We start from the raw sequence: 23,013 nt of genomic DNA, 5'->3' as shown, positions 1-23,013 counted from the left end.
AATTCAGAAGTTTCTTGAATGATTTTATGTCAATGTTAAAAAGAATTTCACCCTGCTCAAAACAGAAACCAAACTTAGTAGGACACCAGTACAGAAGACCTACTTATTAGAACTATTTTCCATCAGTCATCTTTCAGTAGCAGACACCTATTTTAAGGAATCTCAGGACCTAGGAAATTTGTTGTAGGCAAATTAGCTTTTTTAAGTTACCACACAGTTACACAGTGAAGTATAAATCAAAATGAATCAAGAAATCAGACAGCCACAGCATGGGCTAATCTAAATAGCTGGTACCTTCCTCTCCCACACTCAGTGTTTAAAAGAAACTTGCAGTTGGACTGACATTGCCATGTTAAAATTTATCCCCTCAAAAAAGGTATCAGTACCAAACCAGGTCTTCCAGGTAGCAATGACAACCCATCAGGTCTAAAAAGGACCGTGGAGAGTTGCAAAAGACTCACAATAGTCAGTGATAGAATTAGGAAAATAAACTGAGGCCAGAACAGAAAGTATCTTTGCATCATTGTATGAATTCATGCTGTACCCACACCTGGAATAGTACACACAGTTCTTGTCTGAGAAAATAAGAAGAGGTACAGAGAAAGATCACAACTTTATTTTTTGCTTAGTGAGCATGGAAGATGTTGCACATCTGGGACAGAAATATCTGGTGTGATGTGACTAAATCTGCAGTCTTCTGGCAAAGATGCTTAAAACTCATGCATACATGAGTTTTGCTGCAGGAGGACAAATTGCTTTACAAGACCAAACGATTTCTCAGTTTAAATTGTTTAATGGTTATTCTCTATCTTGCCAGAGATATTACTGGCACTTCCTCCAAGTTCAGTTTGTCTTTATTTTTTTTCAGAACTGCTGCCATAAAAATACATTTACCATCTCAAATGTACTCTGACATTGTGCTAACACATTTTCTATGGGGATGAAGGGGAACAAAACACCAATCACATTGGCAACCCACCTGTTATATAAACTCTTTTGTGCAAACCTAGCCACGCAGGTGAGGTAAATTAAATGAGAAGTACTGGAAACAAAAGAAAGGATATTTCTAAAGACATCTCACCTTTTGATCCATCCACAATTCCACAAAGGTAGATAAATAATGACCGTACTCCCATTTGTAGTAGCAGCTCATACCCATGATATAAACTGATACAAAGTGCAAAGTCTCCTTCAATTACGCCTTGATGTATTCCCTGTGAAAACAAAACAGACTCATCATTAAATTAGGAAATCAATAAGCAGCAGGAATTATACCACAATTCTCCTGAAAAAATCATTGACAACTGAGAAATAGAGCCAAAGCACAAACTAATGCAGAGTGAACAGTCATAGAATCATAGAATGGTTTTGGTTGGAAGGGACCTTAAATATCACGTAGCTCCAACCCCCTGCCACAGGCAGGGACACCTTCCACTAGACCGGGTTACCAAAAGCCCCATCCAACCTGGCCTTGAACACTGCCAGGGATGGGGCAGCCACAGTTTCTCTGGGCAACCTGTGCCAGGGCTTCACCACCCTCACGGGAAGAGTTTTTCCCTATGTCTAACCTAAATCTACACTCTTTCAGTTTAAAGACATTCCAAAACCCTCACGAAACACGTTACACAATTCTTAATAATCAATGAATACAATCTTTTCCCACCTCCAAAATGATCTCCGAAATACCTGTATTATCTTCCAAGACTAGCTCATTACTTTCCAGTGTAGCAACACTGAAAATCTGAGAGCTGAACATCATTATTTGGCAAAAAAAGAAATTTCTGACACAACTACCAAGGCTACAGAATTTCAGTCAGAAAAGCTGGCTTGCCTACTTCAAAGAGTATTTCCCAGTGTTCTTTTTTAAGCACTCTTTTTTCTTTTTTACTTTGATTTATTTTTTAAGTAATACTCTTTAAGTTTGAAAAATCTAAACACTCTTGAATGCACAATTTACAGAAAAATGGGAGCAGCAATGTAGTTTTGTGGGGAAAAGTTTAAACTTGGCAGCCAGTAATTACTTAAGAAAGTAATTACTTACGTTCTCAAAACAATTTCAGTTTGGAAATGGAGTTCTTCGCCTTTTCTTTAACTCCCTCGAATTAGCATCAAGAAATGTGGAAAAAGTAGGTATATTTTGTTGTATATTTTATTTGAGGGCTAAAACCAGAATGTTACAAAGGAAATCTAACTTAAAACATATCATGAAAATTTGTACACTATGGAGTATTACTATTTATTCATTACTTTAGTAACATGAAATAAAGACATTTACCGCACTTTGTGAAGAAGGGTTTTTTCTGTATTGATCTCTTGCTAGAATTATCTGGTACTTTGTAAGGCTGGGAATATCCCGCCTTGCTAAAACTCCTGTTCTAATCAGGCGTCCAGCAAATGTTTCTAGCACCTGCAAACAAAACACAGAACAACACAAAAGATATGAAGGAATGCCTATTTAGCCCACTGAAGGAGTTTTATTTTTAAAGATCCTTCACAACAGAACACAAGCAGCAGCTCATTTATTTTATTTAAAACACGGAGGTTTTCAAACCAAACTGCACTGGTTTCTGAAAAATGTGTTACTGTACCAGATGACGGCCGGTGTCCCTGTACCTCCCTGTAACATTCTCCAGTATCAGGAGGTTTCTAGGATAGTTTACAAAATTTTTCTTAAAGCCGTAGAACTGTTACAGCTCTGTTCCCTAAATAAGGATTTGTGCCCTCTATTCTACAGATAAACATGCTCCTGCCCCCAAGATAACCCCGCATCAATCAAATGACTGAGAAGTGGAAGCACACGCTGTGCTTCTGTAATCACACAAGTACCAACAAAGCAGAGAGGCACCAAAATGGGATGAGCAGCCAGCTAGTGAGTTCCTGCTGCAGGTGGCTCTTGGACTGGTAACCCTAACTACAATGGCACTGGTGTCAAGAAAATCTGCACCGAGGTTTGAGAAGTTTAAATTATCACAGGCAAAGGACTAGTCAACAGGTTAGAAAGTTGTGTGGGGAAGGGACAGGAGTCAGGAGAGGTGAGCAGAGAGGAATAAGCGCACAACAGCAGCAAACCCTGTTTCCTTTGGAAACCACACCAAAAGACAGCTTGCTTTTATACATCACATGTACCCGTTTTCCACATGGGTGAAACAAGGAAACTGACCTGCACTAATTCATCTTAATCCTGTTTTTCCTTTTTGTTTCTCCGCCTTAGGTGGTCAGGATTTTTTTCAGACTTAGTTTTGCATGAGTGCTAACTCTGTAATAATTGGAGTAATCAGATTTGTTCTACAAAAATTACTTACAATCTGTTGGCCCACTTGGCTAGTAGCCCCAAAAACATCTTAGTGCACAACAACAAGCTTTTTCAAAGGCAGTCTTGACATAGTTTGACAGCAGATGGCTCCCGATAGCTGCTTACATCCAATGCATTTCCCAAGTTTTCTGGGTATTTTAATACCGGTTCAGCTGAACTGCACACAAAGGCTATAGCATAACAGATGCCTAATCCGTTTACTGCTGTTCTTCCAGCCCACTGACAATCAAGTCTAACTGAAGCAATAAAAAAACAGGTCTAACTTTCAGGCCTCAAACAATACTGATCTAAGTAGGTCTTCAGCTTGCAAAGACAAAATAACAGGAAAATAAAGCCAACTGTGAAAGTGCAGTGTGTGTTTATATATGAAGCGACAACACTCTGTCCTCTTCCCACATGTGCTGGGTTATTAGAGCCTGTCGGGATGCACAGACATTACTAACAACCACATTCTACTCATACCCTCTCAGTGCAGTGGCAGCTTAGTTTAACACATTCTCTCTGCTTGCTTTGATTCTTTTTATAGTTTGATATTCCTTTAGCTTCTTACTTTGTGTCCAGTGCCTATGTGGCATTAAGTGGCAAATACTGTGAAAAGGGTGGGGAGGAGGGATAATTGCCATCATCAATTACCCCAGCATTAACGCCCCAAAAAAACAAAAAACAAAGAGAACTTTGGAATGGTGAAAGAAAACTTGTGAAAGCACCAGCCAAACTGGAGAAACAATGTGCTGGGGAATTTCCACAATGCCCCCAGCTCCATGCCAGCAGGACTTTGGAAAACAGCTAGCTGAAGTCAGCAGGCTAAGCTGATTATAACAGATAAAGGCTGATGAGAAATAACAGAAACAAAGCCTAAATTACGAATGCTTTGGTGCATCTCAGGTTGCTCCTCTTCTCTACTCTGGGCCTTCTGACTGGCAGTTTCCTGCTTTTGCTGAGAGGAGCCTAGCTCGGCTCACTGCTCCTGGCTGAAGGGGATGGGAGATGCTCACGGGAGCAATGCCAAAGGCAGGATGGTGCTGAGGAACACTGCCCACCACATGCATCCCAGGACAGTCGATGTCAGACCTGCTGCAGGGGCTGAACATCCATCTACAGCTGAAGAGCCCCAGGACACTTCCAACCACCTTGATCCCCAGGAAGCCTGGTGATGGCCTCAGGCAGCTCCTCAGGCAAAGCAAAGCAGTCCCCAAGCACCCCTTGTAATTAAGACTAATGGATTAATTAGACCAAATAAAGCGCTTGTACCACCACCAATAAGCAGACACCAATTGGAAACCACAATATTGCTGGGAATTTCCAGAGGAAACGGAAAAAAAAAAAAAGAATATATTTTCTTAAAATAGAGTCAAAAACTTTCACTCAGCCACCTGGAAATCTAGATGCACAATAACTTAATTTCTCGTATTTGTTTAGTGTTAAGAGTTTGAAATTCAAAAGTTCATCTTTTACCAGTTTGCTATTGTTATGTTGTTTTTAAATCCGGCCTGTAGCTGAAAAGTCATTTTAAAAAGGCAGAGACAGAAATATCTATGCCAGCTTATAAAAAAAAGTCATTTAATATCAACAAAAAAAGGTTAACCATGCAAGGGATAACTCAGTGCTCTTTATTTTAATGGGATACCACTGACATAGCTCTCTAACCTCCCATCAAACCCTAAAGAGCTGGACATGAGCACAACTGAAATGCTGAAGATGAAGCTTAAACTATGCCTCAAGTAGTGGAAATGGAGCCAGTCTCTGAACACAAAGATGTTTCTCTAGAAAAGAAATTAATGTTTTCATTGAAAAGTAATGGCCACATAAGTATAATGCTCCAGAGCTGGTTTATTATTTCTTGCACTTGTTGCATAGGTTTTTTAAAAAAAGAAATTTCCATTACATGTACTTTTCCGATTCATCCCTTGACCTAGTTTATAATATGTAAGAAAATTACATTGTCACTGTTCACTCAGTGTACAGCCCTGTCTGATTTAATCATCTTTTGCAAAACAAACCAAGGAAGACTATTATGAAAGACAGCAGGATCCAGTCACCTGGAGCCTCAAAACTAATAAGGAACAGTAAACATAACCTACTTAGAGGAGATACAGAAACAAGTGCTGCTCAGAGTGATTACATTTATCTTGCCTCCATACCTTTATTTTTAATTAAAAAGATAATACTTCTGGAAAGTCTGCTCACTTTTTCCAATACATTCAAGTCTTATGTTACCTATTTAAAAACAGAACTGTAGAATTCAGTTAAATTAATTGCTTAGTAGGACTCAAGGCTTATCTCTAGTTCACAGAGTTCAAAAAACTGACAGATTTACTACCAATATATAAAAGACACTGGTAAAGTTATCCCATACTGCATTAAACGTGCAAGAACATAAGGGGGTTTGCTGAATATCTTCCATAGCAAATCACACTAGTTTTTTGAAACATGTACCTGAGATTAGCTTAGGACCTGCTGTTTGGAGCTACATTAGCTGAGGAGCACCATGTGTATTACAAGCACAACTGGCAGGGCAAAGAACTGTTGCTGTTTCAGCTACACCTCACCAAAACCTGCTGTTAATTGGCACAATAAAAAACAAAGGCTCTAAACAAATTACCCAGACTAATTATTTCACTGCAGATTTGCAAGCATTCTGTACCAAAGACAAACAAGAAATCTGCCAGGCATAAACAACTGTTTAGAATGCATTTATTTCAAAGTGGGGGAGCAGGTTGAGAGAAAACAGCCTCTAGGTAGACTGTTCCTTTGCAAAACAAAGACTCAGAAGGTCCACTTCTGTCCACAGGAAAGGCAAAGTGCCAGGAAACTTTCTGAGTGCTCCCAGCCTTGACTGGCAGATCTGACCAGGGGTTCATAAAGTCACACTGTACGTAAAAAGAGCTGCAATTTCCTTCACCTCCTTCCCCCGCTCTCCCAGCCAACCCAGCTCCAGTGTTTTCAATGCCCAAATAGGCCACAGACCCCTTCCAAATGAGCTGGACAAGGTGCAGAATTGGTGTGGAAGAAAACCATAGAATCACCGACTGTTCTGAATTGGAAGGGACCCTAAAACTCATCTAGTGCCTGGCCACAGACAGAGACACCTTCCACTAGACCAGGTTGCCCAAAGCCCCATCCAACCTGGCCTTGAACACTGCCAGGGATGGGGTAGCCACAGCTTCTCTGGGCAAGCTGTGCCAACGCCTCACCACCCTCACAGGGAAGAAATTCTTCCTGGTATCTAATGCAAACCTCCCTTCTTTCATCTTAAAGCCATTACCCCTTGTCCTGTTACTACAGACCCTTGTAGAAAGTCCCTTTCCAGATTTCCTGTTGCCCCCTTTAGATACTGGAAGGCTGCTAAAATGAAACTGGTCTGTGTGTTGGTGAGGCAATGTCACACCTACAGTTGTATGGGAACATCAGCACGCTCACTGGTCTGACTTAACAGAGGACCGTTAAAACCAGGAGTAGGGAAATACTTCCCTCACAGGCAAGAACTTCTTCCTTGTATCTAACCTGAACTTTCCCTGTTTAAGTTTGAACCCATTACCCCTTGCCCTAGCGCTACAGTCCCTAATGAAGAGTCCCCCTCTGGCATCCTTAAACTCACTTTAAACAACAGGGAGGAAAGTGCTGTTTTGTGTGAGCATTCATTCTATTGACGCTTTCTTACCTTTCCAACAACAAAAATAAAGTATCAGGGACACAGCAGGGTACACCAGTTTTAAGCAGATACTGGAACTCTCCCAAACCAATACTGATCAATCTAGTAACGATCTCGGTGCCTTTGAAAGTTTTGTTGCTAAGTTTATATTCACTTCTTCATCCTTCACAGTCTTCCCACTCCCCAGGGAGCTGTTCACACTGAAGATACATGGTTCTTCCCTAGAAGCTGGCACTTATCAAAAAGATACGGTAGTTTGGCCTCTTCTACCATCTGCTTTCTCCTATTACAGCATTTTTCACTTCTTAGAAGTTTCAGAAAAAGCAGGCCTGCACTTTTTACCTTTCAACTAATTTCACTGAGAATATTTTTACTCTTTAGCTTGCAAAGTTATAAGAAGAATGTTTTTTTCTACATCCATCTGCCACTCAGGAAATGTCATCACTTTGCCACAGCACAGAAAGCATCGTACTGAGGATGTTTCATATCCTCAATTTGCAAGGCTGAGTATTTGTTTTTCTTTTATGTTCAGCAATAGAACCTGCCAGAAAAGCACAAAGAATACCAAACTACCAAAACCATATTATCTCAAGAGTGACTATGAGCCAACAGTCACACATGAAATTACAACAGCAAATGGCTTTGTTCAACTCCTATAACAGTTACTCTGTTATCTGAGCTGAGAGCAACATCTTCTTCAGTTCTCTATCAAACACAGCCCTTTGCCTGTAATTACTAAGCACATCGCAAAACAAAGTCAAACAAAATACACACACAGTAATCTGTGCCGAGAGATCTTTAGAGCATGATCTGAAGCTCCCACCAGTCTCTTTCTCACAGGTAACCAGTCAAAACTCAGTGGCATTTCTCACAAATAGAGAAATTTAGCTGTGATTTTAGACAATTCTTCTGGTTGTTGTTTTTTCCTGAGTTTTTCCCCCCAATCTCCACAACAATGCTTAGCAATCCTCTCAACAGAAATAATTAGCAACTATTCATTTGCATAATTACTGCTTGAACAAACGAGTTGAGGCTGTTTTATATGAGAAAGTGCCAGAATTATTTCTGCAGGAAAGCAGAAGAAGCGCCTCTACAGGTTGGCTTCAAAAGGTCAGCTCTTCTCAAAAATCACAGTTTCCTGGAAGAAATCACCCAGTGCCAGGGTGCCCTCACTTGGTAGTAATAATCCAACTTCCAAAATTGCATGAAAAATACCTTTCCCACAAAAGTGAAGCCACTGTGTGCACTCTACTAACATGTGATTAGACATTACCTGTGATATGGACTGATTCCCATTGTGCCTTCCTTCAAGGTACCTACCCATGGCCATGCAGCTGCCCCACAAGAGAAGTTCAAGGAACTTCCTTTTGAGAGAAAAACCAGGTTAACTGCCAGAAAATACAGTGTTTCACCATGATTTCAATGAATCCTGCAATTCTGTACACTGGGTAGTTGACATTGAAATCAAATCATAACCCAACCAAATCCTAAAGCATTATTGCCAACATTTGGAAGATATGCCTTCTTGGTGAATTTCAGATCAGAGAAGAGCCTGTGATGCTGATACACTGCCCACAACTAAGAAGCCAAACATCCTTGCAGTAGAACTATCTGCTTCACTTGCTGCACACAGTGCATCCCACTTTTCTGCAAAACATACCCACATGCTAAATCCACTAGGTCAAGACTGTTCTTTCAGGATGTTCCCACTGGTAGTTGTTCCTCCATTTCTCAAAGAAACAACAGTCCTTGGCTGGTCAGCTTTGACTAACAGAAGAAACACTTTATAGGAACGGCAGGATTTCAACCTGTATTGTGCACAGCCAGGACTTGCACAACTCTGGCTTCTGGGGCAATTAACACTTCATTTTCACACCAGGATCAGGCTCTGGGGAACCTCAGCTGAAAGATACTGGTCAGAACAGAAAATAAAAGTGGAGGGGGAGAGATTAAGCATCACATCATAGAGTCAACAGTTACATCCCTAGCCCTTGGTATCCTCCTGCAAGCATCTCAATAGTGGACACGGGAGGACTATTTTCCTATTATCCTAAAATTCTAAAAGCTCAGAGGTTCCCCTTTCCTACATGCCCACTCATTTCACATTAAAGTTGCAATGAAAGACAACTACAAATAGAATTACAGACTTTCACGTAGAGCCCTGATTCAAATTCAGATCCTACTTTAATTGTCATAGCCATCCACAGGACAGGTCTGCTCATGCCCCTCTTTCTCAGAGAGGTTTGCCTCAGCAATGGCAAAATCATGTAACTGTTAACTTCCAAAGCTAGACTTTCAACAATGAAATGACCCACGGCTTTTGCACTCCAGACTGAAGCCAGTTTGGAATGACCCCACAGACACTCCCAAAGTGAAAAACTTGTATTTCAAGCTTTATTTGAAAACATTAAAAGAAAGTCACAAAAATGAAGGACTAACAGGACCTGAAGAGCAGCAGAAAGAGATTAAGAAAATAGCTAAGAAAGAGACTTAATAGCAAAAAACATACGAAACAAACTTCGAGATCTACACTGCTTGGATCCTACAACACCAAGGACGAAGCTACAGAGCATCAGGCTGCCGGGCAAAGTAGCGCCGGCAGTGCCGTGCTCAGCCAGCCCGCGCGGGAGGGCAGTGCGGGGCCAGCGCACCTCCCTCTGTCCATCCCTCTCTCGGCGGGGGCCGCCCCGGCGTGTGTCAGTGCTCCCCCCCCCCGCCCGCAAATCCCGGGGCAGGGAGAGCCCTTCATAAGCCGGCACGGCGGCAGCAGCGCGCCCAGGGCAGCTCCGACCAGCCCAGCTCGCACCGCTCTCCTCCTGGCCCGGCGCGATGGAGACGGGAGGGTGCCGCATGGGCACCGCGGAGCCGGGCGCCCCAGCGATGATCACGCTGGAGGACCTGGACGGGATGGCGGAGGAGAGCGCCGACTCGGCGTACCACAGCAACGGCAGCAGCCCGGACGAGGAGGCTGCAGAGCGCATGGAGGACGAGGAGCAGGAGCGGCTGCTGAGCTACTGGCAGAGTGTGGGCAGGGGGCACCAGGTGGACGTGCCCCGCGGTAAGAGCCGTCCGGGCCGGGCCGCGCCGCGCTCGGGCCGGGCTAAACCGCTTACGCCCGCAGCAGCCGGCGGGGCTTTAGGGGCATTAGGGAGGCGGGATTTCCGAGTTTACCGGCCCATACCGTAACCTTCCCGGCTATTCCTGACCTTCAGCCGCTGGGTGACCCCCTCCAGCCCCGTGCGAGACGCTCCTCGGCGGGAGCCCCGCGGCCGTTGCGCGGGGCACCGGGCGGCAGTGGCAGAGCCCCTGCCAGCCTCTCCCACCGCCGCAGACCAGAGAAAGCCTGTCCTCGGGGCCGGCACCCTGCCGGTGTCCCCAGAGAGCTGTGGGGAAGGGCCGGGGGCAGCGCGGCGCGGCCGGGCACGGCTGGTACAGGCAGATGGGCAGGACGGAGGGAGATGACGAGCCCACCGCAGCTCTGTACGCTTCCGAGGCATAAAGTTTGAGCAAAGCTTTGCGCGGGGCACTTAGAGAGGCGTTTCTGAGAGAAGTAGATGTAGTAGTAGGGGACTGACCTATTTATACTTAAAAGAACTGATGTGAGATTTCAGTCTGAATATTTAAATTACTACCTACAAAACCATTCTTCTTAATATTTAATTACTACCCGAAAAAGCATTAATTATTAAGTTGACTACATGCAAAAGCATTCTTAAGAGTATCTCCTGTACCTCTCCAAAAGGTTAGTTACAAAAGTTAGTTGGACCAGTTGATCTTTGAAGTCCTTTCCAACCTCCATCTATGATTTTATGATTACTGAGCTCTTTAAAGACGGTTCAACTGAAAGTGCAGAGTAAACAAGTAAAAGGATTGACCTAGCTTTCTGACAGTAAGCCTCCCAGGCTTGTCTAATTCGGAAATGGTTTACTTTCAGTTTAAGAAAAACTTAATCTGAAAGCCTGTAACCAGTCAGATAACTTACAACAGGCAGCAGGGTAACTGGAAACTTAGCTCACTGGGAGACTTGTGAGTTTGCAAGTTACTTTGTGTCCTGCACAGAAGCAGAGATCGGTCTTCAGCGGCTCCCCTGTTCACCTTCTCAGAGGCCAGGAAGCAGTAAAGCCTTGAGCAACATCCTACTACATATGACCACCGTGAAACAACTGTTAAAATTTTTCTGTATCCCAACATAACAAAGAGGGTACAGCCTCCTATTCAGTCATGCCTAGAAGCCTTATCTTCTCTTTCTAACTTTTTAACAATTAAAATTAACACCCCATCAGGTACTAAAAGAAAGTCTGAACAGTTCTCTGGCTTGCCCTGCTCTCCCTGCCCCCTGGGGCAGTCCCACAACAGTGGTGTCATCCCATGGAGTTCAATATACACCACAACAGCTGTGGGTTTGCATGTGACCAGTGCATCAAACCTGACAGCTTCACCTTCTAGGAAAGGAGACGGGCTCCCAATTTAATGCACAGATAGACTCTAAGCTGCTCCTCAAGAGAAACTTTGTGTATAAGAAAACCAGATTCCTTCCCATAGAATGATCTGGTATTCCAACACATGAAACAAGGGATTGAAATTCCCAGTATCTATTAGACAAGCTCTCAACTCTAAAAAACACATCAGAAGTAGTATTTTATCACATTTTAGTTACTGTATTATAAAAGGTTTACTTTGCAATGCCAAGCAATCATTACAAAAATCTAAATAGATTTTCCTTCAGCCTCTGTTCAGGGATGCATGTCACAAGCTGGTTACATCCCAAGTGAAACTAATCTGGAAAACCCTTAGGCTGTTCACATGGTCCAGTCAAAGTTCAAGTCATCTGTTAATATCTTTGTTTAGCATCCAGTCATCTGTAGTGTACTTGAGCCTCAGGGAACAGAGAGGCAACAGAGAGGACTTTTCAGGGGAGAAATCCTCCCTGGCACTCAGGAGCAGAGCGCCACTCTGGACTAGTGTGCCCCAACCAAGCTGCTGGCCCCACAATAAGAAAATATAAGAAATTTACTTGGCTGACTACTGACTGCCAGTCTGGTAACTGCAGACACGCATCCTGTTGTTAAGGTCTCAAGTGCTGCATCTCCTGTAGTCCAGTAGTGAAGTCTGCAAAACAGGAATACTGCCAACCCTCTCATCAATAGTTCCACACTGACACAGGCTTTTACACCCATTTCATTCAACAGCATACCTTTCAAAAAGGTGACTTGCTTTGTAGCTTGTTAACACCTTTTACAGTTAACAGCAACACTGCAAGCATTCTAAAAAAATAAAACCCTAAGCCTTTGGGAGATGTGAACAACAGGAATCTATATGGCTGTCATTGCAATTTACCTCTGCTAACAGGATCTTAATCCTGCAGACTGACTGACCAACCTATGCCAAACCTTGCAACAAAAAGGTAAATGAAAACAAAGGGTGCAGAAATGTATAACCTAACTTTCTTGGCTTGAAAACTCTATTTTATGTATGTAGAGTATGCAGAAAACATACTACAGTGGTTATTTTTAAATTCCTGAACTCTAGTTTCTATACAAAACCATTCATTAACAAGCAAGCTCAGGGAAGTTGCTGCAGGAAACATGCAGGGAAGGAGGGGAGTCTCCACCCCTGGGTCACTGCACTGAAACCCAGTCCCAAGCCTGCTGCCAAGGTGGGGCTCGCATGCACCTCTCTCTCTCTTTCTCTCTCTAAGGTGCAGTTCTAGCAGTTCTCTTCAGCATGAAGATTTTGGTTCCCTGCATTACAAAGGGTGTCTCCTCCTCTAGACTCACAAAGTTCTGTGTGAACTTTGTACATTATTAAGGGCACATCTGACAAGTACATCCCACATCAGTCAGACTCCCAGCAGGTCCAATTAGACACCAATTAAATTATGCCACAATTTAAATACTGCTCAGTCTTGCAGCTATGAATGTGTCTTGTCAAGCATGCCTCATCTCTATAAATCCCTTTGTAAAGATTTGCCTCATTCATAATACCCATAGTAGCAACTGTCATTACAAGTTTTAAATGTAATTAAATCAAACCTTTACCTACCTACATGGCTCCAACTCCCTTTGCCTTTTTAGCCACACCTGTATTCAAGTTCGCAAGCAGGGACTGACAGATGACATGTAACCAAGCAGCTCATTTGCTTTGGGGCAGTATTATCTCAAGTATTTTGCAGGTTAAAATATTTCTAATCCAAATGTTATCCTGTCGTGCCTAACAGACATGGATTCACCAACTGAAGAATAAAACTCCTGAAAGGACTTTAATTAGTTGTAATCCCCCTACCCCAAGCATTAATATGGAAGAAAAACGGAAAAATATAACACCTCCCTGTATTTATTGGTAAAGGAATATGAAAATAGTTAATTGTTCTAGAATCCTAAAGTGTTTACTAGTTCTCTGCAGAAAATTCAGTGCTGAAGTCTAACTTACTTTCAATTTTCTCTCAGTTATTACTTACATTTCAGTCAGTTATTACTTACATTTTAAAACTTTCCCAAAGACCTAAAAAGAAAAAAACAACTAAAATTAACTAAAGTGCAGCTTTCTCCCCTTTATTAAAAGGATCTTTAATACTCCAAATAGTCTTAGAGCAAAAACCCCTGCACTGGATGCCAGGGGATGTAGGTTTGATTCCCAGCTCAGCTACAGATATACTAAGCAACCAGCTTAATTCTCTTCTTCTCTGAAACACGGATAAGGTTCTCTTCCTCCAGCATCCTGCCTTTTCCACTGAAAATAATGTGGCAGTTAAAACACCCAAGAGAACGGCTCTTATTTCATTGAAACTCTTCGTGTATGTCCAATATATATCACAGAAATCCACATCCACACTTTCAAACACTACACATGAAGATTCAAATTTCTAATCCTCTATCAAAGTACACGAATGTCTGTATTACTTCAACTTTGAAAAGCAAGGGACTAACTCTTCTAGAAGAGAGGCTTTCCATTCTTAAGACTAACCTTATATTCAGAGTTTCAAAGCCTGTCTGTTGGGGATCAACTTTTAAGCAGAATTTGTTTCTGAACTGCAGCTAGAATTGAGGTCAGGGCAATCATAGTTGCAAATATACCTAATGCAATCATATTTAAATGACAAGACTAGAAGTACTAGAATATGCTACTATTATCTCTGCAAGTATAATATACTTGCTCCTTCTATCCATGTGAGCTTGGCTGAGAAAAGTAACGGTTACTAGAGACAGAAGGATTGCTAGCATGACTATACCTGGTAACAGGAGAGGTTTGCTCCTTCATTTCTTATAAAGCATGAGAATCTTTCAAAAAGTCGCTGCACATTTCAGCTCCATCCCAGTACTGGTAAGTGAGCATGCAGGTGCTTAGAGTTCTTCAGTAACAGTCAACTATTAAAACTCTCCTTTACCTAATGATCCGCAACCAAAACGTGCACACTGAGACCATAGGTGACGATACATGTCAGACTGTGCTCTTGAGTCCTTCTTGTTCCAAGGAGCAAGACAACAGGCAACAGCAAGCATAAGCAGCATGCGAAACAGTGTCCCTATGAGCCAAATAATGTTGCATCCAATTTTATCTTTACCAGTGCTTTATGGTGAGTGTGACTATTTGAGAATTTTGAACCGCTCTATGTTCTCCTGTTATGCGCAATGTAACCTGACAAAAAAAAAAACACTGAAACTTGTTTTGCTCTACTCCTGCCTTTATACAAGTTATGCTTCAATTTTTCTAGGATGTTAGTACTCATTCTAAGTCAACAGTCTTCTGTTCCTTCCAAACAGAAATAAAACCTTTCATTTAGTGTATTTGGTGTCTAATCAGACAGTACACAGGCATAAAACAAATATGCAACAAAAAGCAATTAACACAAATCTACATTCTATTTTTTTTTTTTTTGTTAAGCATTCACATATCTTTTTAAGATACAGTTCTTCAATGAAATATACATTGGTAAATTTTAACAGGACACTTCTCCCCTCCCTTATCTACAGTTTCTGCACTTCAACCCCCCACCCCCCCCTCTACATCCTACCTTCACTTCCCCCCCTCCAGTGTGAGCACATCAGGTCCTCCCAGCCCCTCCCATGCTTCATCCTGCCCTAACCAGCTGGGTGGCCCTCCACTGAAGTAACACCAGATGATTAGTAATGAAATGTGCATAATACCAAATGCTGAAGTAAAATACTGGGCATAAAACACCATGTGGAAATGCAAAGTCTCCACAGTAGTATTTCTTTGAACGTGTGAATGAGAGCAGCAAACTCAATTTACTTCCTCATGTGGATACACATGAATCCAACACTGAAAGAGTTTCTGAAATGGGCAGCATCATCTGCACAGAGCCAGAAAACCAGTTGCTGCCAAAAGCTTTCCATGGATGCCTGTATAATTGCAATAAATGAGGAGAGAGTGAATCTGTTCCTAACAGCACAAATAGAAGCCAGTTAACCTTTTCTATCAACACTGAAGAGTAAACTGAAATTGTTATAAAGTCTCCTGAAGTTTAGCTAAGAGAAAGAATGGAATGCATTTCATCCTTATTTCTCCAGCCTGATGACTAAAATCAGAAATGTTATTTTGTTGCAGAAATGGCAGAGCCAATTCAGCAGCTGACTAGAAATAACAATCCCCAGGAGAGACAGACTATCCCATTTACTCTGATCCAACGCAAAGAAAAGGTACCGCTTTCCTCCCCAGCAGAGATTTTGACAGCGTTTTCAGTATGCATATCTAGCTTCCAGAAGTATGTTTCTTTATAAAGTTCCTTTAACCATTTAGGATGTTTAACATCATAAGTGCAAAGCATTCTAACTCTGAGGAAAGTCAGAAGATAGCCAGGAATTACAGTACTTGTGACATTTTATAAATAATTGAACCAAAAGATACGTCATATTTTTATATACCTGTTTCCTGCATTTAAATCAATGCATTTGTTTCTTTACACATTCATGTTAATAAAACATTAGCAAAAAGTACTTGAAAAAGATAAATATCTTAATTTAAAACCAAGCATGTACTTTTGCATGATGAGTTATAACCAAACAAAGCAGCAATTTGTCAACCCATCTAACCAAAACAATCTTATCCTCTTAATGAAAACAGAAACTGGTGCCCAGCAAATTTTTTACCTCTCAGGAAGTATGCAAACAAGTGTCTATCCTTAAATACATGACAAAACAAGAAGACCTTTACTAACCATATATAAAGTTTTCTTGTCACATTTATTTTAAATAAATCCATGTAATGCAAATTTATAAATATCTCTATTTGATTGAGTGTATTTCATCTAAACAGTTTGGGAGTCCTCACTGCTGCCATTAAATTTATGCAGGACAACACTGTAAGTCCAAAAGATGACAGTTTCTTATTTTAAAGGAGAACTGCCTAGAAGTCTGTTGAAATAAATTCTGGACCAAAATCAGCAGCATCTCCCCTCTTAATTTGTATGAGAAAGGCTTAAAATTAACATCTTCCTTTCAAGATCCTTTCACTGACAGCTGAAAAAAGATGCAGTTATTCTTGTAAGAGACACACGCTGCATTGGTTTTGGATGCCCACTTCTGCCAGCTTGTAGCTTGAAATGAAGCACATGCGAATTATGTGTTAAAAAGTGTGCACTTAAGGTAGAGGCTGGCGTAGACTTAAAATCATTCTCATGCTGGTCATACACCTAGAGAAGCGGATGTCTTGATGCTGTAAGTAAAGCACTGAAATACTGGTTGATTTTTGTTTGCTCAGGGGTTTAGATTATTAACTTCAATTAAAAATTATCTTACTGTGTTTGCAGCTTGGAGATCTGCTTTATGAAAAACGTCAGTATGGAAAAGCCAAATGGGCTTGTATAAAAATGAAAGAGAAACAGTACGAACAGAGCATATGCCTCGGATTCATGAAGCTGATGAGATACATTTGCGAGCAGAACTCCTCAGGTAACTAGTACCACAATTCCACATTAATGTTAAAATGTTACATTTATGCACCACCTCCTCCTAATGTGGGAGACTCTTATTTGCTTTTTCTAAATACCCCATCCTGTTTATTGGGACAGTTTCCTGTAACAGCCTCTGCAGCAGAGTCTGAGCCAAAGGGCTGCTCCCTCTGCGTACAGGCAAGAAGCAAACATGTGGGAAACCATCCCAGTTTCTAGGGTATTGTCACCACCACAATTGTCTGGGAATTGTCACTGGCTATTTCTGTAGGCTGTCAGCTATAAATTAGGTCTTTGCTATGGAATTTTAGTGGGTTAGTTTTCCCAGCAGTGCTGAAGTTGCCTATTCTAAGAACATATTCAGAACATAAGCCAAAATAGATCATAATATTTTGCATCCGTCATTTTACTTCATGATTTTCCAACTGCGTGTGTCTGAGTGGACACCGAAAAAGCATGTGGTTGCAGCCTGTTTTCCATGAAGATAACCCAGTTTCAACTCAAGTATTTTAAAAAAATAGCAAGTCCACCATGTCTTTGATAGTTTGTGCCTGCATGACAAATGTGCACCTAGCTTCCAATCTGTCTTAATCTGGTTTTGTCTTCCAGACATCATTTTTTTCCCTATTCTCCAGTTGATTCAGAAGTTTTGCAACACACAGTGGTTTGTTCTGTAGTAGTACACGTGCTGTAATCAAGTCAACCCTTTATCTTCTTTCCAAGAAACCAGAAATACTGATCACACAAGCTTTTCCTTAGTTAGGTACTTCCCCCACTCTCCCCATTCTTTTAACGCTGATACGGATTATAAGTAATTTTGGCAACAGAACATTGCAGTTTTGTTTTCAAACTGCGTACAGAAGCAAAGTTCCCACTCCTAGTCATCACTACTACTGCACAGGCAAAATAGTCAACCTTCTCCTACAGCTTTGCAAAAATACAGCAACATTTTTGGTAGCTGCAAATCCTAAATGAATTTACAATGCAGCCCCCTCATCTTACTTCCTATGTTGTTCTTTGTTCCTAAATATTTAAAATGCAACACAAGGTCAGTTTACAAGATAAACACAACCTTCTCCTGAGGGGGAAACAAGTCAAACTCCCTGCCTTATACAAAGACAGAAGAACTCACAAAATATTACTTTCCATACACACAGGCACACATATTTGCACATGTAGGTTTTTTTTACATATATATACACACATATACACACAAACTATAAAGCATAATAAAATGCTTGTTTCAAGTTAGAATACACAACTCCATTTTCTAAAACATCCTACTGAGTTCCTGTCTGTCTCCTCAGGACTGTACTTGGGGATAACAATACCCATTGTGACCATAGTCCATACGAACGAATCTCAATCTGAGATGAGACAGTCAGTGACAGTAGCATACTACCTGCCTGAACTGCTGCAGGATGAACCACCTCATCCTTTTGACTCTGACATAATCATTGAAGAATGGCCTTCTACTATTGTTTATAGTAGGTAAGAAACATTTTAATTTTGTTATAATAAAATCAGTAAAGAGATGCAGTTTTCAGTTTGGGTACATTACATCTTCTCAGTCAAGTTCTAAAAGCTAACAGTAAAACTTGTCTTTCAGTAATTGTTAAAAGCTGCCTGCTTTATGAAACAGGGATATTCAGGAATTAATGGTTGCCAGCTTACTTGGTAAAACAATGCATATGTAAATGTGAGCTATAACAGCATGTCAAAACACAGACTACTCTGCATAACTGGGAACAAAGCACCAGAGGTATCACTGAAATTTTAAGAAAAAGCTGTTTGCTGTTCAAGATCAGTAACAGTTAAGTAGTATCATGTGTGAAATATGACTAATTTAGAACAGACATTCATATGCTCTGGAAAAAAACTGTGGATTTTAAAAAGAACTTGATATCCAGTTGATTGTTACAGGAGCTTCAGAGGAATCACCAATGAAGACTCTATAATGAGAGAAATAAACCTGTTGGCGGAAATTCTGGAGAGCCCTGAGTTATGCTTGCAGGATACATTCATCATTGCAGGATACACAAATCCAGCTGCTGCCAATCGGCACAATGAGATATGGTTCCTTCAGAGACCATAGCCTCCCATTTCTGATGCTTGTCAGTCACAAGGTTCAGCTCTGATTTACTGGCAGAATCTTACAGGTGAATTACAGGAGACTAAATATCAAACCCTCAAAGATTTTATAATGTGTTTTTTAGCCAGATTAGCGAGATAACCACTGCAACCTGATAATTCAACAGAGGTAAACACCCAAAACACACACTTTTCCATGTCTGCTTTTACAGGTTTTACACTATTTTTATGGAGATCTGTAGCACTTTAGAAGCTAGTTCACCTTATTTCCATTTTTTTTTCTTTTTTTACAAGATAAGGGAGGCAGAGACCACTCTCCTTATCCATTTCTAGTACCCCTAGACTGCTTGTGGCTTGGGACAGCCCTCGGGAGCCTTTGGCCTGCTGTGGGCACCTGGTACTGCACCAGCTGCACAGAGACCCTTCTGGGGCTGCCCATGGAACACATGAAAACCACCCCACATGTGTAGGCTCTGCTTTGGAAAAAGAGCATTCAGGTCTTCATTTCAGAAGAGAACTACCAGGTTTAGACCACTGGGATTAAACCAGGGACTAAGAGTAGGTCAGTGCTGACTGCTTTGAATGTCTTCATCTGTGAAGCAGATATTAACGCTTACCTCAAAAAGCATTCAACCAAAGTACTTTTAACCTTGAGAAGAGGCTGAGGTAGCAGAATAGACCTAATGCTCATTAAAGATTTGATAGCAAAGGTTACAGGTTACCTTAACCACACACTCGGAGTAATCTCACTACTGTATCTGGCATTCTTAAATAGAAAGTGGTTATTCCTAACACTTCAGTTTTCTGAACACTTTCTTCTTGCAATTTTGCTGAATGTTAAAACACTGCAGCTGAAGTAATTTGTTCAGTACTTTTTGTGCTCTTCTGGCCATTTCACACTATTAATGTTATAAATAACATAGTATTTCACAGAATTGCACATGAAATTCCCAGTCTCTAGCATTGACCTGGATCCAGCCCTCTGCTGAAGAGAGGCCAGTGCTGCTGGCACAGCAGACTGCCCAGGGCCTCACAATTTGATTTTGAGTATCTCCAGGGACAAGGAGCCCATAACCCCCCTGGGCCCTGTGTTCCAGTATTTGACCACTCTCACTGTGAGACTCTTTTATTATTTCTGATAGCTAAATTGCGTGTCATAGTTTGTTTCTTTTATCCTTCATCCATATGGTAATTCTTCAAGTAGACAACTGCTAGTCTAGCACGCTGTGATTGAGAGAGAAGCTCACAAAGTCCTACACACATCAGAAGGTCTGAAAGCAGCATTTGTGCTTTGCTGTTTACTACAGTTACAGAACACCTCTTAAACTTCAGAATCAGGGTAGCAAACAGTGTTGCTCTCAGAAAACCTTTCTTCATGTCTCCCCTTGCAGATATGATGGGAGAGTTTAATCTTCACACTTCACAAAAGTAAACATCTTTTTATATAAAAAAAAGTTAGTATAGCATCAGCATTATTTGCCAATTACAGGATTTAGGCTTTAAATAGAGCTTTTGTGTTCTTCAGTTACAATATACAAAACAGCAGCCAGAGCCAGTGTCTGTCAGCCTACAGTAAATTGGCAAACAAACTGGATTTATGTAGTCCATTATGAGGGAAGTCTAAATAAATTTAAGCCTCCTGGTTCCATAAGGCACTCTGCTGCACAAAACTGGCTTTATGCTTAACCTAAACCCACTGGCAGAGCAGCAGGATCATAGACTGTTGGCTGGCCCTGGCTGAGCACCCCTAAGCCTGACCAAGGTTCCCTCCAGTGCTGCTGCCCACAGAGTCCTCAGGGAGACAACAAGGAGAAGGGAGGGCATGGACTGGGATGGAGAGAGAGAAGAGCCTTAGTTTTAATGCAAACAAACTGAAAGTCTTTTGTGGGGAGAGAAAATGATTTTTAAAAAGCAATCATCTCCACCTTCTTCTGAAGGTCAGCTATCCCTGATTGTCCAGATACCCTGCACTAACCCAGCACAGACACTTGTATGGCCACAAATCAACCGGATGATAAATTGATGAGGGGGTGGATGACAAAAATATTTGTAGGCTTGGAACCTTTCTTATTCCAAACAGAAAGCTCTCAAATCTGGTCTGCCAGGTGACAGTGCAAATGCTGTACCGGTTGTGGCCACAACTAGGACTCACTTTGATGTGCCAATTTAAATGCATGTCAAAGTATTTATTTCTTAAGGACAAGGCAATGAAGGTATCTGTCATGTCTTTTATCCTTCTCAATTTATCCAAGATACAGGATCAAAGCTGGGGGAGGGGGAAAAAATATTTAAAAGCAAAACAAAAAAACCCAAAACAAAATTAAAAAAAAATCCAACCAACAACCAAAACAAACCCAAAACAAACCCACCCCCCCCAAAAAAAAACCCAGACTTCCTTTTCACTATCTTGAATTATTTATTTCCTGCTTGATTTTTATTCATTTTGCTTTTTATTTTTAACATTTCCTCAGACTGAAATTCCAGACCGTATTGATGTGAAAGCTAGTAAGTTAACGGAAAACAACAAGAAATTTTTTTAAACTGATTTGCGTAGAGAGCCTAGGGAGCCATCAAATAACAGGTTTTGTTCTGCCCTTGGCCCACTCCCCCCAAGGATTTTTATAAGAGCAAATTAAAATGATTTTCACCTTTGACAATATTTTATGGCAAATTAAGAAGTTTCTGCAATTTGATTGCTTTCAACAGTTAGAGAAATCATTTTAATGCTTTGGCACATCAAATATCAAATAGTCATTGAAGTAGTTGAATCACCTCACACTGATACAGTACATACATACAGTACTAGGCTGTATCTAGTTTACATTTTAAGCATGTACCACAAAAAGCATTTGCTGTATTTTATGTCTCTTTCCATAGTCAATCTTCACCTAAATACTGCTTTGACTCAGCTAGTTGTGGGTATGTTACAGATACATTCTTGTTAGTCAAATATAAGAATAAGGTATTTATCTGAATGTGCTGATATCCTAACTGCAGCAAAGTGTTCAATGTTGTTTTATGTAAAACTGTGAATTTCAAGATAGTATTTATTTTGACTTATGTTAGACGGCTTCTGCTGCTGATAAAGAACCAATTAATCTCAAGTTTGAAGATACACTTTATGGCTATGAAACATTGTACCAGCTTCTGTAACTGGCCCTCACAAGCACCGGCACAGTGAATTGCCATTTCTAACTGACACACAAGAAAGTTTACTTAACAGTTAATCCAGTTACTGCCAAGGAAAAGTTACTATTACTCAAAACCAACATTTCAGAAAGTTTATAAAAATCATATCGAGCATAATTACCTAACTCCTGTTATCAGTATAGGTCTTGTTACCCACCTGTGGCTCTACTTTGTAAGCCATTAGTTACTGGATTGTCATTTTTAATTTGAAGTTATTAGACAGCCACCATTTAAAAGAGAGAATAAAACAGAATTCACCCTTTTTTTTTTTTTGAAGACTAAATGATATAGCCTTAACAGACAAATGTTGTCCTGCATACTGTGTATTTTTCAAACAAGCTTAGTGCCTAAAAAGTTTATTCCAGCTATTGTGATACTCAGGGCCTTGCTTATTGTATGTATACAAATATAAATGTGTTTTTTCTGGCATTGTTGCGTTGTGCTGTTTTACACTGTCCTCCTTTTTCACTGGAATGTCGTGTTGTTTACTGTTACTGTTTGTCAAAATTAAAGATAATCTTATTGTGCAGAGTACACCTGGCTTTCATTTTTGTAACAGACACACAAGTATATGTCTTTCCTTTGAATAGCAGTAGTCACAAATTGCTACTTTGATTTTATAAAAGCTGTTTAAGCCCCAAATTTGAAATGGTCACTCTAAGACCCCCCAAAATTAACTGACTTTAAAACCCCCATGCATTCTTTGAAATAAAGATGCACAATTGGAGCTATGCATTTACATGCTGTACCCAGCAGGTCTGCTAGCAAACTTACTGCTCCTCACTGCAGAAGCCATCTGCAACCCATTTTTTGTCCAGCATCAAGCACAGCCTCCCACAGTCCTTACTGCAGCACAGACTA

The 23,013-nt window shown here is 40.9% G+C and overlaps 2 protein-coding genes across 6 annotated transcripts in view; one reads left to right on the top strand and one right to left on the bottom strand.

Annotated features, from left to right (window-relative positions):
• FANCM (FA complementation group M) overlaps positions 1-23,013 on the bottom strand; it is a 79,645-nt gene that overhangs the window by 51,595 nt on the left and 5,037 nt on the right. For all 5 annotated transcript variants that reach the window (XM_065686641.1, XM_065686642.1, XM_065686643.1 and 2 more), the window contains exons 5-6: positions 2,276-2,407; positions 1,082-1,214 (exon numbers count right to left, since the gene is read on the bottom strand). In XM_065686641.1, the coding sequence (XP_065542713.1) occupies positions 1,082-1,214; positions 2,276-2,407 (265 nt within the window). The remainder of the gene's footprint in view (positions 1-1,081; positions 1,215-2,275; positions 2,408-23,013) is intronic.
• Positions 9,642-19,757, top strand: LOC136017922 (heme-binding protein 2-like). Its single transcript, XM_065686659.1, has 5 exons — positions 9,642-10,023; positions 15,531-15,622; positions 16,732-16,873; positions 18,180-18,363; positions 18,796-19,757. The coding sequence occupies exons 1-5, from the start codon at positions 9,795-9,797 to the stop codon at positions 18,965-18,967; spliced, it is 819 nt and encodes a 272-aa protein (XP_065542731.1). The 5' UTR covers positions 9,642-9,794; the 3' UTR covers positions 18,968-19,757.

Source organism: Lathamus discolor, chromosome 6 (assembly GCF_037157495.1).
Source record: "Lathamus discolor isolate bLatDis1 chromosome 6, bLatDis1.hap1, whole genome shotgun sequence".
Classification (NCBI taxonomy): domain Eukaryota; kingdom Metazoa; phylum Chordata; class Aves; order Psittaciformes; family Psittacidae; genus Lathamus; species Lathamus discolor.
Note: the sequence above shows the minus strand (reverse complement) of the source record. Positions and strands in the feature narration are given on the sequence as shown.